Source organism: Marmota marmota, unplaced genomic scaffold (assembly GCF_001458135.2).
Source record: "Marmota marmota marmota unplaced genomic scaffold, marMar, whole genome shotgun sequence".
NCBI classification, from domain to species: Eukaryota; Metazoa; Chordata; class Mammalia; order Rodentia; family Sciuridae; genus Marmota; species Marmota marmota.
Window position 1 is genome coordinate 3,592,270 of NW_026000211.1, and position 17,629 is coordinate 3,609,898.

Below are 17,629 nucleotides of genomic sequence, written 5' to 3' on the forward strand. Positions count from 1 at the left end.
AGCCAAGCTATAAATCTTTATAGGGTAATCAATGTCAACAACAAATCTACCAATAGTACTATCATAAGAATAACATAGTCACATAAATTCAAAAATATGAGCAATCATTAGAATGATAGATGCCTTATAATTGATAATAATGCCACATAAATTACATTTGTTGATACGATTATAGCATCATATATTTGCAATATGTATGTTGCTTATCTACAAATTGCAGGAAAGATTCAATATCCCCAAATAAAAAATTTTGAGAAAACTATGTAAGTAGGTTTTCCGTATCTTCAAACCCCATTGAATGTTCTGCTATAAACACAGAATAGCAAAAATCTAGAAATTTTATCATTTTTAAATTTAAAATTGAAATTCATCTTTTAAAGCTTAATTAACAAATATTGTTTACCTCTTTTAAAACAAATACATCTATCCTCAATTAAATTGTTCACAGAAACTATTGGTAAACTACAAATTTTTAAAACATTCTATGAAATTATTTAGACAGAAATATTATCATTTGTTAATTGGGATTTAACCCAGGGCTCTGCACAGGCTTGGCTAGAGCTCTACCACTGAGTTCTAACTAGCTGCAGCCCAAGACAAGAAATATCAATAGTCCTGTAGCACCTTGCAAAGTGGTCTTGAATTTCCCCCATCACTGCATGTCCCTTTATCATGCTACTTTATTATTCCTGTAATTGGAAGGAAGAGTCATCATCTTCAGTCCTTAATTCTTCACTCAACCTTATGACTTGTATTGGCTAATGGAACTTCAGCAAATCTGATACAAGCAGAGGACTCAGAAAGCACTTGAACACCGGAGCTCACTGCCTCTTGCTGCTTGGAAACATTTTTATCACGCCATAAAAAACCACGTGAGAGCCATCTCAGCCATCATAACCAACCTAGACACATATGTGAAGACATTCAGAGTAGGCAGCCCCAGGCCAGTTTGTTTAAAAAAAAAAATTCCTTGTAAATGAACAAAGTTGGAAATAATAATAAATGCTGGTGGTTTTAAGCCAGTAAGCTTTTGGGAAAAAGTGTTTTGTTGTTGTTGTTATTGTTGTTTTCAGTCAAAATTAGATGAACCAGTCTTTATGTATTGCTGTTAGGCAATTAAACTATTTTCCACAACAACAGAAAAATAGTCTACAAATTCAATATAATTTAAAAAAACATTAAATTGAGCGTCATAGCAGTATAGTATGACACATAAAGTTCTTCATTAATCAACATTTTACATACTTTTCTAATTTGATAACTTAGAAATAACATGTAAGACTAGATGTTTGATTGACTATTTAGCCAATTAAATATTATTCCATATAAGACACACAGCCCTGGGGAGTATTAAAATTAATTTAAGAGCTTTTTAATCAATTGAATGATTTCCTACTGTTCTTCTGTGATAAACTTTGGTAACTGGAAAAGTTAGATGTATTTTGATTCTACCTTCCTGGTTTAGATTTTGATGATAAAAAGAGGAAAGAAATATGGTGAAATTGTGGTTAGCTGAGTGAAATGTAACATTGAGCCACAAATCATATGAAATGGAAGAGAGTGACAATGATCTATGTGGATTACATAGACATTAATTTAAAACAAAGCAAAAAGCACTGCCTTAGATATTCTGTTGGCATTTGCATTACTTAAGGCAAAATTTTCGTGTTCTACTTAACAATAAAATAGATACATATCACACTGTAGTATTCTGATCCAATGAAACTTACACAAGAACGAAGAATGATAAACAATAAAACTGGGTGTTCTGGAGGCTAAGGCTGAAGATCACAGTTTGAAATCAGCCTTAGCCACTTAGTGAGGCTCTAAACAAATTAGTGAGACTCTGTTTCAAAATAAAAAATAAAAAGGGTTGAGGCTATCATCCATTGGTAAAGTATCCTTGGGTACAATATCCAGTCCTCAAATCCCCACAAGCCAAAAGCTAAAATTCCAGATTTATTATTTTTTTTCCTCCTCTACAAAACTAGAGGATAAAAGGCAGGATAAAAAAAATCCTACTTTATTCCAGTTTGTCGTAATAACTCACTTTACAAGCGTAACTGCAGTCTACTTTATGCTTTGAATATAGCCCTTGCTGCTCTGCCACTGCAACTTATTTTTTAAATGGACATGTTTCTTTCTCTTCCTTTCTCACTGCTCCTCCCTAATCTCTCTCCCTCCCTAATCTCAGGGAAATGGGACTACCTTTCTTCCCCATTCTAGGCAGAGTTATCAGGTCTTTAAGTACACACCCACCTCAGGAAGGAAGTGACCCAGACTGGGGATGCTACCAGAAGATCTCAGAAATAACTACCTCCCAAATGAACAAGTGAATGACAACTCCAACAGAGAATATGTGGAATGTAGCCTTTGAGTCATCTCTTTAAAAGCCCCAGGTTCCTGCTGAGGGGCAGCATCACAACCTTTGGGACAGGAGTCCCCTGTGTTTCTCCTTTGCTAGCAAAGCCATAAACCTTCCTTTTCCTTTTTCTCAAAACTGTGTCCTTATTATTAGATCGACATCCAGGACAAGAACCAAGCTTTCAGCAACACAAGTGGTTCCAGAAATGAAATAGCGTTAATTATACCTAAAATATATATTTGAAGGGAAATATGAGCAGTAATTTGAATTTCAACAAAAGAGAGAAAATAAATTTAACTTAAACTGTTTTTTTTTTCAGAAAAAGTAAAAAGATGCTTTTAAAATAACTTTTACTTAACAAAATATAATAGAGAACATCTGCAGGAATACAGCAGTAAATATCAGACACATTGAAAATTTATGACATTTAATTAACTGTTCTTCTTATTGTCTTTTTCCTTATTTCACAGTCATTTGAATATCAAAATTAATACTTTTGTAACCTGGTTAAAGAATAACACCATGTAATTCTGCTTCAGATGGTGTCAGAGTCAAAGAAACAGAGCATAAAGTAAAATTTTATCTTCAAAACCTTATTTGCATATCTGAAAATCTACAAAGAGAACTGAATATATATTTTTTTCTGCACCTACTCTCTTCTCTGTAATCTGATAAATATCTCCAGTACTTCCTAGCTTTACCCTCCCTCACCCTACTTTTTTCCTTTACTGAATTACACAGCTTGATCACTTTATATTTCTTCTGCTTTTTTTTTCTTAGCACAAATGAAAGGAACTTTAACTAAGAAGAAAAATGACCAAATCATAAGACCCCTGTCTTGAAGGACACAGTGTAAACTTGGGTCCCTGAATTGAGTTAGAATGTTGTCCCGTGATATCTTATGCTTGTTATAATCATTTTAAAAACACAGAGATGTTTTAATTAAAATGACTTTCTATCCCCACGTTTAGCTCATTACCTGATAGAGATTCTATTAACAAATTGGTGGTATTTTCAATAGGAAAAAACACAAACTTGTGTGCAAACAGAGGGAAGGATGTTTTTGATTGTTATCAAAGGAAGGGAAAGAGAAAGGATGGAGACAGGTAGAAACAAAAGAGCAAGGAAACTCTCAGGCCTGGAACTTGCTGCCTGATAATGGCTTTCCCCACCTTCCTCCACTCTTTGAAAGGTCTGTGGAATGTACCTTCACCATCCTCCTGTACAGAGTCACATTGGCCCCAGAGAACAGTTACAGGCACACACCAAGATGCCTCCAAGGATCTTCCTCAACCTCAGCTACTCAATAAGAGGCTAGTTCCTTTCTTTGTTGGGGCAGTTTGAATTTTCTCTCCATCATGGCTGTTCCCATTCTGCTTGGGGTGAGCCCCTGTTTTTTTCTCATTCCAATTAAAGTCTTGTTTATGTGTTCATATTCCTTGACCTGGTTTTGTTTCTATTGTCCTTGGGTCAAAAATTCCTGTCTCTATTATCAGGATGAGCAGGAGGCCAAGAATAACTTCAGCAATATGGTAAAATCATTTTAAATAACGAGATGTCCAAGTTTAATTTAAAATTGTTTACGTACCACAATGCAAATACTTCATTTCCTTAAAATGTTAATCAGGACTTTATAAAATCAAGTCAACATCTGATTATGTGTGTGCATATTAGAGAGTTAAGAGAGTGAGGGAATCCAGCAATGATAGGTTTATTCTTGAGTAGATGTCAGGATCAGGAAGAAGGGGAGCCTGAAGAATTCAACTGTGACAGCAAATTGGTGCCAGAGGTGATCACAGAATGTAAGTCCCCTAGAAATCCACAGAAATCGTGTATGCATAATTGGATCATCCAAGGGAACAGAACAAGGATTAAGCTAAATTCTTTAAGTTTCTAAAAAGTAAGGTGATCAAAGGCAACATATGGTTTTCTTTTAATAGAATTAGAATATCTTAATAAAATTAATAAAACCAAAACTCTATCAAATGTAATTTCTTTTATTTTCTTAATCCATGGGATTTTCAGGATTTTTATATCTACTAGTAAGCATGGGATAAAGATTACTTATTTCTTTCATAAATGTGCTTATTCAAAACAAGTTCAGATTTTATAGGAGATTGTTTATTACTTCAAAGGAGATTTCAATTGCCATGGAGAGAGAAAATTAACCAGAAAAGATTACATCATAAGTCTTTCAATTAGTTTGTACATGCAAATCCAAGGAAAATGACAGGGTAAGTATGGCAGAAGAGAATAGAAAGAGGAAATTACAACTAGAGCTAATGATGAGCCTTGACATGAGGAGAAAACTTTCGATAAAATTCGGATGAAGAAGTATTTATGGTATTTGTGATGGGTTCTGTTTTGATAGCTCCACTGAGAACACAATGAGAAAAGCATAGAATGACCCTAGAGATTCTGGTCAAGACCAATATTTTTAAGCGCCGAAGCAAGCCTACAAGTGTATCACAGACCTCTACCATTACAGAGGCAAGATCTCAGTATTTCTGATCTTTATGTTGCTTCAGTGTTTTTTTTCCTAATGTTTTGTTTGAACAAAAGTCTCACACTTAAAAATGATAACATATATACTCAGCCAATCAGGATATTCCAATCTGTAATAATCAAGAGGAATGGATTTTAGTATTAAGATATTGTTAATAAATTACACATATTTGTGTATCACTCCACTTAATAAAATTTCTAATACTGCATCACAGAAAAGGAACAATGAAAAAGGAACGATTGCTTAACACATTAAATCTCATCCTAAAATAATAGGAAAGAATGAAAAACTTTTTGGGTTAATAAACTGATATTTTTAAAGAAATAAATTTTATTAATTAGAATCTAGTATGCTAAGTTATTGTAAGCACTTGAGAGTTTCAGTGACTTGAGAATAATTTGCAAATCCCTTAGAATCCACAATCTGTGTGCCTGAAGTCCTAAGATGCTTTCCAAATTGATTTACTTTTGCTTTTTTTTAACCTTATTGTGCAAGTATTTTTTTGTTTCTACTTCTCTTAAAATATTTTCTAAAGCTATGTCTGTCACCTTGACAATTTCAATGCTAATATTTGAAATATTTTTAATGTGGAAAGTGCAATATTTATAAGAAATAAAATAGCAGACATTTTCACAGCAATATTAGACAGTATGTATATTTTAAATGTATTTTGTGGAAAGTTTCTATTTTATAGAGTTCTAGATTGAGTTTGTCCAAGTGATGAGACATTTCCATCATATAGGCTAATTTATCAGTAAAATTCAGCCATACTTTTATCCAAACAAGTTTAAATTTTTCAATTCAAATAAATGAGTCAATATTAACACAACATACCTCATTTTTTGCTTTTATAATCCAGAGATAAATTTTTGTCATGAGCTGTGTTGTGAATGAAGGTATAAGCTGTCCCTGTAACACTTCTTACCTACATGATGGCACTATATTTTTTTCTAATCTTTGTTTATTTATTTATTTAACCCTTCAATTCAGGTTCACAAACTGACCTGTTGTTTGGCCAACTCTGTCCCTGAGGCTAGACTTTCTACATCTGGAGCAACTATCATAAAGAGACTGATAAAAGTTACCCCTTATTTTTTAAAACTAAGTTGAAAGGTGATTCTGATAGAGAAGTTGGAGAAAAGAGGTGCAGTTAGAGTCATTTTCCAGCAGACCAAACTTAGAAGAGAGTACATTTCAAACGTTAGAATCTTGAAATTATATCCATACCTATTTAACCCCCTGGAAAATCTTTCAACATACATAGGAATATGCTTCACTGGGTTTGAGATGGTTGGCTTATAGGATTCCTCAAATCAAATAGAACTCATCTATTCACTGTTTTCTGAGCAAACCATGCCTTTTGAAAACTATTTTCTTGTTTACAGAAATCAACTAACTTTTAATCCAAATATCAATCTTTTTTTTCAAAGCCCTGTACAAATTCCTATCACACAGAGCCTACATTCTTGATTCATGGATGGTGAGTTAGCTTTGAGGACTCTATTTCAAGTCAAAATGCTATCCCTAGACTTGCTCCCATACCTGCCTTCTAATAAGAAAACAAAATAATAATTAATGTGTACACACAATATAAAGGAAATTATATAAAGGAAATTTCTTCAATTACCACTGGAGTCCTACAGTGGTCAAAAAGCTCAAGGCAGTTTCTTTTTGTATAATAAGTGACACTGTGCTTGCCCCATTTTATGTTATTCTGGTTCATTGTACTGAGTCAGGGAGACAGGTGATGAGTCAGTATTGTTTATACAGGTAGAGCTACAATAAAACAATTTTAAAAAGTGAAAATTTGAATTGCAATCTTCTCTTCAGTTTTTTTTTGAAACATGTAATTTGTCTCTTCATAAATATGAAAAGAATATGACATTCCAGGGTCTAATTCCCTAAATGTTTACATTGGTAGAAACTTGTGAAACAAGTTCGAGAGATCAGGAGTAATGGGTATACCTCTTATATATGCATGCCATTTCATTTGTCTGATATGACAGAGAAGTATCTTTTTGTAGAGATTTAATGTATATTCTTTCAATGCACTAGACATACACCCTCTCAATTATGTTGTCATTCACTAAAGATGCAAGTATTTTTCTCTATGCATATAGGTATTGAAACAAAAAGTTAAAAACATTTCACTGGAAACTTCATATCAACATGGCACCATTGTAAACAATTGATCTGCCTAATATTACTGCTCTATGGAATTCACAATTTTTGTACTTTGTCCTTTGAAGTTCAAATAAAGTGTTTCATATTCTCTACTACATAATTCAATACATCTGTGACATCTGTGCCACAAATTGATTGAATGTGTGATTTTAGTAGCTAGGGCAGTATTTTTCAAACTGTTGATCAAACATATTACTGGGTTATAAAATCAATTTAGTTCATTGAAATAATTATTAGTATATAAACACCTGCATGTGTGTGTGTCTGAGGGGTGTAGAATTAGAATAGGCTGGACTTGGCTAGACTATTTTCAACTAGAAAATTTCAGAGTACATCACATCTTCTTTTTAAAAAATATTTTTAGTTGTAGATTGACACAATACCTTTATCTTATTTATTTCTTATTATGTGGTGCTGAGGATCGAATCCTGTGCCTCACATATACTAGGCAAGAGCTCTACTGCTGAGCCACAATCCTGGCCCTACAGGCTTCTTACTATGGTTTATATTTTTAAAAGACCGGAAAATACTGAGCTAAGGTAGATATTGTTAATATTTTTCCTGTGATGTGTTTTCAGAGTTTTGTTCTGTTTCAGTAAATCCTTTTGTCATGACTAAGAGAATCCTCTGTAGCAACAGTCAGCCACACACATGTGGACATGTGAGTTAAGGGTAATAAAGAAATATGCTATTTGGAGAAGAAATTTTTTTGAGCTCCATTATGAGAAATTACACCAATGCCTCATTAAAATCCTTTACACTGGATAGTGGCAGTCAGCATAACATGGGTTCATTTTTTTAATACCAAATTAGAAAAATTCCTAATGAGCCAAAGTACCTATTTAAAAACAAACTCCACAGCATGGATTCCAAGAAAGTATTTCAGAGAAAGTTTAGAGTGTTTTTCAGGACACGAATAATAACAGAATTCTAAAGGAATTCTCTTCACCTTCTTCCTGATAAAAGTTTGCCAATTCCATTTGCTCATGTAGAGATTTCACAATGGTTGAGAATACGCAGTTACAAAAGTTGGACAGTGTGGATTCACATTATCGCCCACAACTCTTTCCTTGTGATGCTCAGGTACATTATAGAATTCGTTGAGGCATAGTCTTTCCCACTTCTGTAAAATGTCTACTTCGTATGCTGTGAGGATTAGATAAATGCATTGCTAGCTCTTCACATAGCAGTTAATACAGGGAAAAATAGTTAACAATTGGAAGCAGGGCATATTCAAGATGAATTGACAAGTACCTAAAGTTTAATTATTTATCCTACCCCTAGGATATTTAGTTTCTAACACTGATTTAGATTGTTATATTAGATTATTTTAAGACATTAAAGATGTATCATGTTGCCTTGTATTTCAATTTCATTCTTTCTTTAATATATCCCTATTCCAGATTCTTTGCAACAGATGGTGACTCACAAAAATCTGCTGTTACACAAAACAGCAACCCAAGGTAACTAGTGTGTTTCCTTTTCATTCTAAGTCCCTCAAATTATTATTGTCTCACATCTTCCCCAGGGAGAGTTATCTACAGGGCTGTGTGTATGCCTGGAAAGAGAGGCAGAAAACTATAGGCAATTTTTAAAGTATTTGTTTACAAAGGTAAATAAATTTGACTTTTTGGTAGTACTTCATCAGTATCTATGAGACACCACTAGTGAAAGAAAATAGATTATCTCTAGAAAAAGATTATATATGCTATAAGATGAACCCCTTTAGGAGCCTGTCTAAAGTTGTTTAGTTTTGTTTTTAAGTCCAAGGAATATTGCACCTATGCAAGCAAGTTTACTTACACTTACATATTTAGCAACTTCGAACTGTCTCTGAGTTTAATGAGAATCTCCATCAATGTTATTACCAGGTTTTTTTTTTTTTTATTCCTAAGCAAGGTCCAAGATGCTCAAACCATACCCTATACTTTCTTTTAGGAGACCAGCCCAGCATTCCATACATGTAAACAGGAACATGGATTTCCTGAAGAATATGTGCTATAGTTTGTCTCCTCTAAATGTCACACTGAAATTTAGTTGCATTTGAGATATTAAGAGATGGGACCTTTTAAGAGGTGATTAGATCATGGAGGCATCTCCCACATGAATAGAATAAAGTCATTATCAGAGGTGCTGGTTAATTATAAAAAGGAAATAGACTCTTTTTCTCACTCTTGTGTTCTCTTGCCATCTAATGCCTTCCTCCAAGCTATAATACATCCCATTAAGAGGACCCTAACTGTGTATATAGCCCCTGGATCTTGGACTTCCCAGGCTCTAGAACCAGGAGCAAAATAAACTTCTATCATTGACTATTTACCCAATCTGTGCCATTCAACAACAGAAAACGTGTTAAGACCATATGTCAAAATGGTTACTTTGGATAGTGTGAAGAATTGTTTAAAAATGCAGATGCAACATGGTAAGATCTAGATTCTGGTCATAATATAAAACTCGGCAGCTGAGTCACCACCTGCAAATGAGACAATATCTCATCATGTTTGCAGTGTAGATTAAATAAGCTCATATATTTTAAAATGTTTTGTAAAGTGCAAAGTTTAACTCTAAATATTTTGAATCTATTAGTAGTAAATTTCAGTGTTTACATCAGTAGACACATGGGTTGGTTCAAGGGCAACTGTCAGCCAGCTAAAAATTGCATATAAATATATAGTTATGTTTGTATTTACATATTTTCCTCAGCTTTTAGTGGCTCTAATTAAAGATATCTGACCTTAGAAACATTAAAAGGCATTTTTTTTTTTTTGCTGTACAAATGATTGCTATCATTTCCATGCTCACTAATAATGCTTCTAAACTGGCATTTTGCATACAATCCCTAGAGAGAAGCTCAGACAATTTACTTGTGGATGTTAGATAAATGCAACAGAAAGCCTGAGTCCATCAATACTGCAAAAATTAAAGTCCTATTATTTCCCCAAAATAAGGTATTTGCTATGAATTAATTAAAAGAGTCTGTTTAAAGGAATACAATGTAGAAGCCAATTTTACACAGTTGAGATATATTAAGGAAGGAGCATTCTATGTCTTGAGTTCAGGTTCACATCAATCCTTGAAACTATGGACACACCATTCAAATTTCCTAAGTCTTGAGATAAATCATCTGGGAACTGGGAATAAAATTATCTAAACTTCTCACCCCTCAGCGTTGCTGTGAAAATAAAATGAAGTGGCTTATAACTAGGTCTCAACAAATAATTTTATTTATAAAATTTTAAAACAACAAAACTCATTGTTTGCCTACTATAAATTGTTGGGCAATATTTTGAAGACTGAAACAGACATGTTCCCTAGTTAATTGAGTGGATGGTTATTGCTGTATTTCAGTAGGGTAGTCAAATGACTAACATAATTAAAAATGCTAAAGGCTATCTTGAAGCTAATAAAGAACACACATGGATGCAAAGTAACGAGGACCAAAAAATGAAACAAAATAGTACAAAACTGAGTGATCAACCTCTTTCGTGGAACACCTATGCAGTAAGAAATCAAAGTAAAATTAGAAACCAATCACAAATGAAAAGTTTTCAGAGGATATTATTAGACTCATGAGATATGGCCTAAATAGTTGATATAAACTTTATAGCTATAGATTTATTTGATACAGAAAATATTGAAAGTAAATTACTCAAGCATTCAATTCAATAAAACAGGAAAATGACAATGGGTTTAAAAAGTCGAGAAAGGTCACAAAGGGAGTCTGGACAAAGTAAATGATCCTAGGCAGGAATACTCAATACTGTAAAGATGTCATTCTCCTCAAATTAAATATAGCCATAATTATATTCCCAACAGGAATTTTTATGAAACTTGACAGCTGATGATTAAGTTCATTGAGAAGAAAAGATGCACAATAGGCAAAAGCTTTTGAAAAAGTAATAAGAAAAGAAATTGCTAGTTATAAAAAAACATTTCTTAAAGTGAAAGTATGAGCCTTTGGCAAGCATCTCAATAGAACAGAATGGTGAGAACAGAAATAAATCCATAGACATTTGAGAACACCATATATGAGAAAGGTCATATTTCAAACCAATGATGAAAAAATGAACCATTCAAATTATGGCATCGGGGGCTACTTGTTATTCATGAGAAAGAGGGAAAGAGAGAGAGAAGGAGGAAGAAGGAAGGAAAGACAGAAAAGTTTTCAAAAACCTCTCTCCCTCATTATTTAACAAATTCAGCCATAATAATTTTTATAAGAAATTTGTTTTACTTGGTTCAGCCGATAATCTTACAATACAAGCTTACACTATAAACTTGGAAAATCATCAACCGAAGAAAGAAAATGAAGTTATTTCATAACAGTATAGAGCACACAACCTACCAGTAATTAATCCATATGCCTAGAAGGAAAAAAAAATGAGTGTCAACATGTTAATGGAAAGTCTAACCCAAATGAATTAATCTGGATGGAGGAGAAGGAGGTGGCAAGTAGATAATACTGTACAAATCTACCAAGAATGGAGGATGGCATAGCACTGTATGAATTCTACAGAGGCATTAAAACCCAGGGAATTAAATTCATCTGCATCTGGTTGGCACACCTCAGACTCTCAAAAGAAATAACAGTCACAGTCTTTCCACTAACAGTCTCTCTAGTGAAACAAATAATATAGTGACATTAATACCCCTACCCCAACTTGTAACCCATCAGGAATAATTTAACCAGATAAAGGAAGTGCTTTAAGTTTTAGAATTTAAAAACACTACAATTTTAGTAAAATCACAGATCAAAGACAGTAAAAACCTTATAAGATAAAAAAGGAGATTATAGACCTAAGTAAAATTCTGAGAATCCTAGAATCATCACTATACACAAAATACATGAATTAGAGCAGGGCCAAATTCACAGGGAAGAAAATAATCTCATGGAATGGGAGAAAGACTCTGAAGAACTGATAAATCACATTCAAAGAAAATAAAAAGAATGCAAAATATTTACTGAAATTACAATATTTGTAAAGAACAAAGATGACTCAATATTAGAAATATGACTTTCTCTGAAGTAAAGAACTGAAATGTAAAACTGAAAGCTATTAACTGGCCATGGAGGCTCACACCTGTGGTCTCAGCTACTCTGGAGGCTGAGGTGGGAGAATGGCTGGAGCCCAGGAGCTTGAGGCCAGCCTGGTAACACAGTGAGATTCCAACATAGTGAGACAACAAGTTCTAAAATCTATTGACATAATAGTGAAGACTTTCTGGATATGAAAAAAAAAGAGTGAAATTAGTAAAAAGGTATCAGGCATCCAGAAAGAATATTTGTGTCATCAACAGGAGAAAAATACCAGCTGCCTTTAGACTTTTCATGACAATGTTCAGTATTAACATTTACTAAAGGAGTTCAAAATTCTGAGGAATTAACCATTAACAATTCTCCCCACAAAAAAATAAAAGCAACAAATACTCTCAGCATCAAATGTCTCATAAATTAAAAAAAAATCAAAACAAACTAATTAAAAACAAAATGCACATAAGCAAGGAGCGATTGAATAATGAACTGAGGATGGAGTAGCCATAATAAATAGAGGACTAGTGATGGAACCTGCAGTCCTGTCTATGTAGAGGGAAGACCAAAGTGCTGCTGCAAGAAAAGTTGCACAACAGAATGTAAATATTATGAACTCTGAGGAAGTTAAAATGCTATAATTATCAAAAAACCGAAAGTGAAGAGGGATGAGGACAAATTGGAGAGGAGCTAATCACCTCAAATTACGCTGCAGGGAGTTAACAAATGCTGTCTGAAATTGAAACATGAAGCTATTCAATCTGGCTTCCTAATGGTATTCAAAATCTTTTATTCTTGACCATAAAAGCACAATTTAAAAAATTGGTGGTAAAGGTATATTTACATTTAGCCATTTCAATGTATTTCAGATTATTTTTCTTCTACTAAATTATGCATAATAGGTTAATTATAAATAGTATGTACAAGTCTATATATACTCTTTATTCTTTTATTTGTGCAGGAATATAATTACATAGCTATGATGATGTTGACCAGATGTAAAGTTTCATTTTCTTTAGTGCAAAGATTTTGGAGACACTTGTGTTGTTTTGTACATGAACCAGAAGACATCACTGTAAAATCATAAATGTCTCCCATATAAACATTTAAATGTAAAATGATAATGATGAATGAGATAATTATGGAAGGCTTCACATGTCTATTTGTATGAAATGGGTTATATGGGAGAAAGAAACCTGCACAGAGATTTTCCATGGTACCTGAAAGAGACAGGTAAGGAAATTAACATACTGTGTAAGCAGAAAAGATTTACTATGCTACTCTGGCCCCATGGTTTTGTCTCTGAACCCTATAAAAAAGAATTGTATATACAATATGCAAAACTGGTTGTAAAAAAGAACCGAGTTTGCATCACACAGCTCTGAAGCCAGCGAAATGAACATAAGAAGAGTGGATCCTTGCTCACAGTTTGCTAATACAGCAGAACTAAGAACTCAGGACTTCTTCATTTTGCTGTTGAGGTACTTGAATTGGAATTATCTTGTAGTAGTTCCTTGGGTATTATTATCAACCTGTCATTCAGAACACTGTGATCAGTGGCAGGTAAGGTATCAATGTAACTAATAATCCTTAAACTGGAAAAAATAAACAAAAATAGAGGACAGATAAGTTTGGTGATACTTAACAGGATTCTAGAGAATCACACGATATGAATCTGGCTGCTAAGAATCAGTGAAATGTATGAAAGAGCTTCCCATTAATAACCTGGACTCATGATACCTTAGGAAACATACTCCAGTTACATTTAAAGAAAATGAGTCTGCTAATTACATCTTGAGTTTCTGATATTCAAAGATTTTGTCCCAATGTTAGCGCATGTGCCCTGAAGACTGGGGCAGAATGTAATCATTGCCATCATTTATATAAGGCAGCCCAAATTCCACATCCTTTGTGTCTTTTCTGTTTGAAGAAAATTACGCATTTCATTTCAGTAATATTCAGTGCACAATTCTTTTGTAACAGTAATGATATTAATTTTGAGAGATACATTGAATTTCAAGATGTGTTTGGGGTAGACTACACCACATTGTGTGTGTGTGTGTGTGTGTGTGTGTGTGTTATGGACTGTTTTGATAAGCCAGTTAGAAAAGGTTGATTTTGAAAAGGATGAAGATTGTAAATGTCTATAGGTGTAATAGAACTTCAAGTAAGTATGACTATTTTTGGTGGTGGTCTTAGGGAAGTCATTTAGCTTAAAGAGTAGATTCAGGTGACAAGATGTGTGTTTATGGGCAACTGCACTTTTATGCAGCAGAAATCTCTTATCACCTTTCCATGTGTATGATTAAATATCTAAATAACCAAAAAGTAACTTTAAGTAAGAAAACGATATTTGTCAGAGTGGAGTACTGGCTAAATAAAAAGAAGGCAACCAGGCAACCGGCTGTCATTAACAGGGTAGAAATATAGGCATATCAATATTGTACAAAGTAGTAGTTTCTCTCAGCTAAATTGAATATTTATAAATACCATTTAAATTTAATACATTTTGAAATTTTATCATAAACAGAATACATAAAAATATAAGGGAGATTGATAGGTGTACCTGATTTTTTAAAATAAACAATCTCATTTCTCCTAGGATTACTGAAATTTTTCTGTTTTTTCTTAACCTAAGAATTAAGAATTTTGAGAAGTTTTATCAATTCCATTTTAGTAATGAGAAAATAACATCTGAGAGAAATTGTGCCTGTTTTTTTGAAATAGCAAAATATTCTTTGCAGAAAGAATGAACCACAGCACACATTCACCCACAAGTGAATTGTAATGTGGGGATTGGGTATAAAATACAGATTGTCTCTTTCTTTTTCCTTTATTTATTTATTGTTGCTGTGTGTGAATGTATAGCAACGTTTCCCAAGGGATAAATGAGTTTCCTTTTACTTCTGTTCTTCAAACCAGACTTCTACCTCTTATGCTTTACCATGCTTCCACCCTACTGGGAGGCAAACAGCAATGAGAGGAGACAAAGGAAAGAAGCCACAGGGCTGAGGATGTGAGAGGGAGCTCACAGTTCTCAATCAATGCAGTAGGCTTTGGAAATGCTTGTGAACTTGAGATAAGCTCATCCCAGGCATGAAGATTAGGAAACCCATCTGCCATCACCTCACAATTTAATGGAAAAAATTTCCTCCATAGAATTGAGACTCATTCTTGTTTCCAGTTAGAACACCTGTTGTTATACTCCCCAAAATTCCCCTGCTCAGAAGACAAATTGCATGACCCTCCAATTGGCAGAGACCTTCACAATCTTTCTTTAAGTTGGGTTGCCAGATGGACACTAAAACTTAGCGTAAATGACTTAGAGAAACTCTTCTTTGCTATTCCTGGACTTGTCAACAGAATGAATTTTCAAAAAAGTTTGTGGCCTGGTATGTTGGCACTCTCCTGTAATGTCTCATCTCTGGAGGCTGAGACAGGAGGATTGCAAGTTCAAAGCCAGCCTCAACAAAGGCAAGGTGCTAAGTAAGTGATACTCTGTCTCTAAATAAAAATACAAAATAAGGCTAGGGATGTGGCTCAGTGATCCTGTGCTGCTGAGTTCAATCCCCAGGAACTGTCCCCCCACCCATCAAAAAAAAAGAAAAAAGTTTCTGCCTGAAATTATTCCCTCCTCCTTCCTAGATTAAGTAATTTCTTGATTTCCACACATAAAAATTTTTACTGTTTTCAAATACTAAACAACTTAAAGTGACAACAACCAAAAAAAGCACAGTGAAAATAGTTGTGAATGGTGGTGGCTTTCAATCAAGGAAACATATTGATATATGCAAACATGAGATTTTCTTCCAATTTTTCCTAGAATCAAAATAAAGAAGTATTCTGGGTGAAGTTTTTAAGTTTAATTATTTTTAAAAGTTTAACCATGAAAGGCAAGTGTTCAGACATGTGTCTCTTGATTTACATGGGACTAAACTTTGGAAAGTATTATCAAAATAGAATTCCAGTACCTGGAGTGCAATCATATAGTATATTAGTGAAGCTCTATCATTTCACATTATAAAAAAGTCATTTAATATAACTATCATAATTAAAAGTTATATGAAAGTTGATCCTTTGATCTCATTTCAGTTTGGTAATAAGGGAAAAAATAGCTTCAAGTCAATTATTCAAATTATGTTTTCCTATGTAGTCTATTTGCTAATGTATCATATTGGCAATATTAAAATATTATTTTAATCTTAATTGATTTTCATATTTATGAAAGATTAATATTTTTCTGACTTGTATATAACAAACTTTCTTTATGTCTCTCTCACTAAATATATTTCCAGATATTTGTTTAATAGATTTGGAAGATTTTAATGTACCTGAAAATAGTTACTATCTTCTAAGACGAATCACACTTAAGCCAAAATAAACAATAACTAAGCTACAATCTTGATGTTTTTAGCATGCTGCTAAATGATAAAATACATATAGAACACACACACACACACACACACACACTCTCTCTCTCTCTCTCTCTCAAAGGACAAATATTCTGACTTGATTGAAATAAGGTACATCCAGAAATAAATTTAATTTCCAAATAAAAACTCCTGGTCATCTCTTTTAGCAAATACATGTCTATTAAAGCTGAAAACATATATGGTATATTCAATTAAAATCATTAATGTGACTCAGCACTTTTTGCAAAAATTATTCAACACATATCAAATGCCCCCTTTATATTTACTATGTGTATTTATATCTCACAGTGAAAATAGAGGGGCAAATTTTATAGACTAACAAAAGCAGCACTGCATTTCAATTCAAAATGATCTTGAATTTGTCAGTTTGAAACTAACCTTCACTGTTTTTCAATTGTCTCACCGTTTTAACTTTAATAGGTCTTTAGCTAACGAAAACTGATACATAAAGAGATAAGGGAATTCTATGCTCCTATTTCAAGCTAAAACATAAGCTCTAAATTATCTTTTACAGTAAGCCAAAGCCAGTATCACATACCTTTCGGGAATGAATTTCTTTCACATACAATGGAAGTAGAAACTCAGATATACCTTCAAGTCGGATTCCCTTCTTGGTGACTCTCAGATTTCCCATACCATCCTACAAGCAATGAAATATAGTTCACTTTTAGGTTAATTAGAGGATGAAATATCTGGCCGCAATTTTCTTAGGCCTAAATGGAGGAAACAGTGAGTTCAAATCAGTGATGCTTTAAGGAAAATGAGAGACTGAATCTACTCAATGAATGATTGCAGCACTTTGCATACATACAGAGGGCTCTATTTAAAATGAACAGGAAACAGGATTATAAAGACCTGGTGTTTACTCCTAGCTCTGTCAGAGACCAGGATTTACCTATGAACAAATCAACTAATTTCTTCATGCATTAGTTCAATTATAAATTAGGTAAAATGATACTTGGAAACAACTTTTCAGAAAGTTCAGAAAATATTGTGACAAGTATACAACTAATTCTATAATATTCAAAGAGTCTCATTTGCATACTAATATTTTAACTGATGTTCCAGCACTGAAACCATGAATAAACACATATCCTATACTTTAGAAAGAG

At 33.4% G+C, this 17,629-nt stretch overlaps 1 protein-coding gene across 1 annotated transcript in view; it reads right to left on the reverse strand.

The window, feature by feature from the left end:
- Positions 1-17,629, reverse strand: part of Sgcz (sarcoglycan zeta) — a 1,015,926-nt gene that overhangs the window by 182,568 nt on the left and 815,729 nt on the right. Inside the window, exon 3 of the mRNA XM_015486040.2 lies at positions 17,056-17,157. Within this exon, the coding sequence (XP_015341526.2) occupies positions 17,056-17,157 (102 nt within the window). The remainder of the gene's footprint in view (positions 1-17,055; positions 17,158-17,629) is intronic.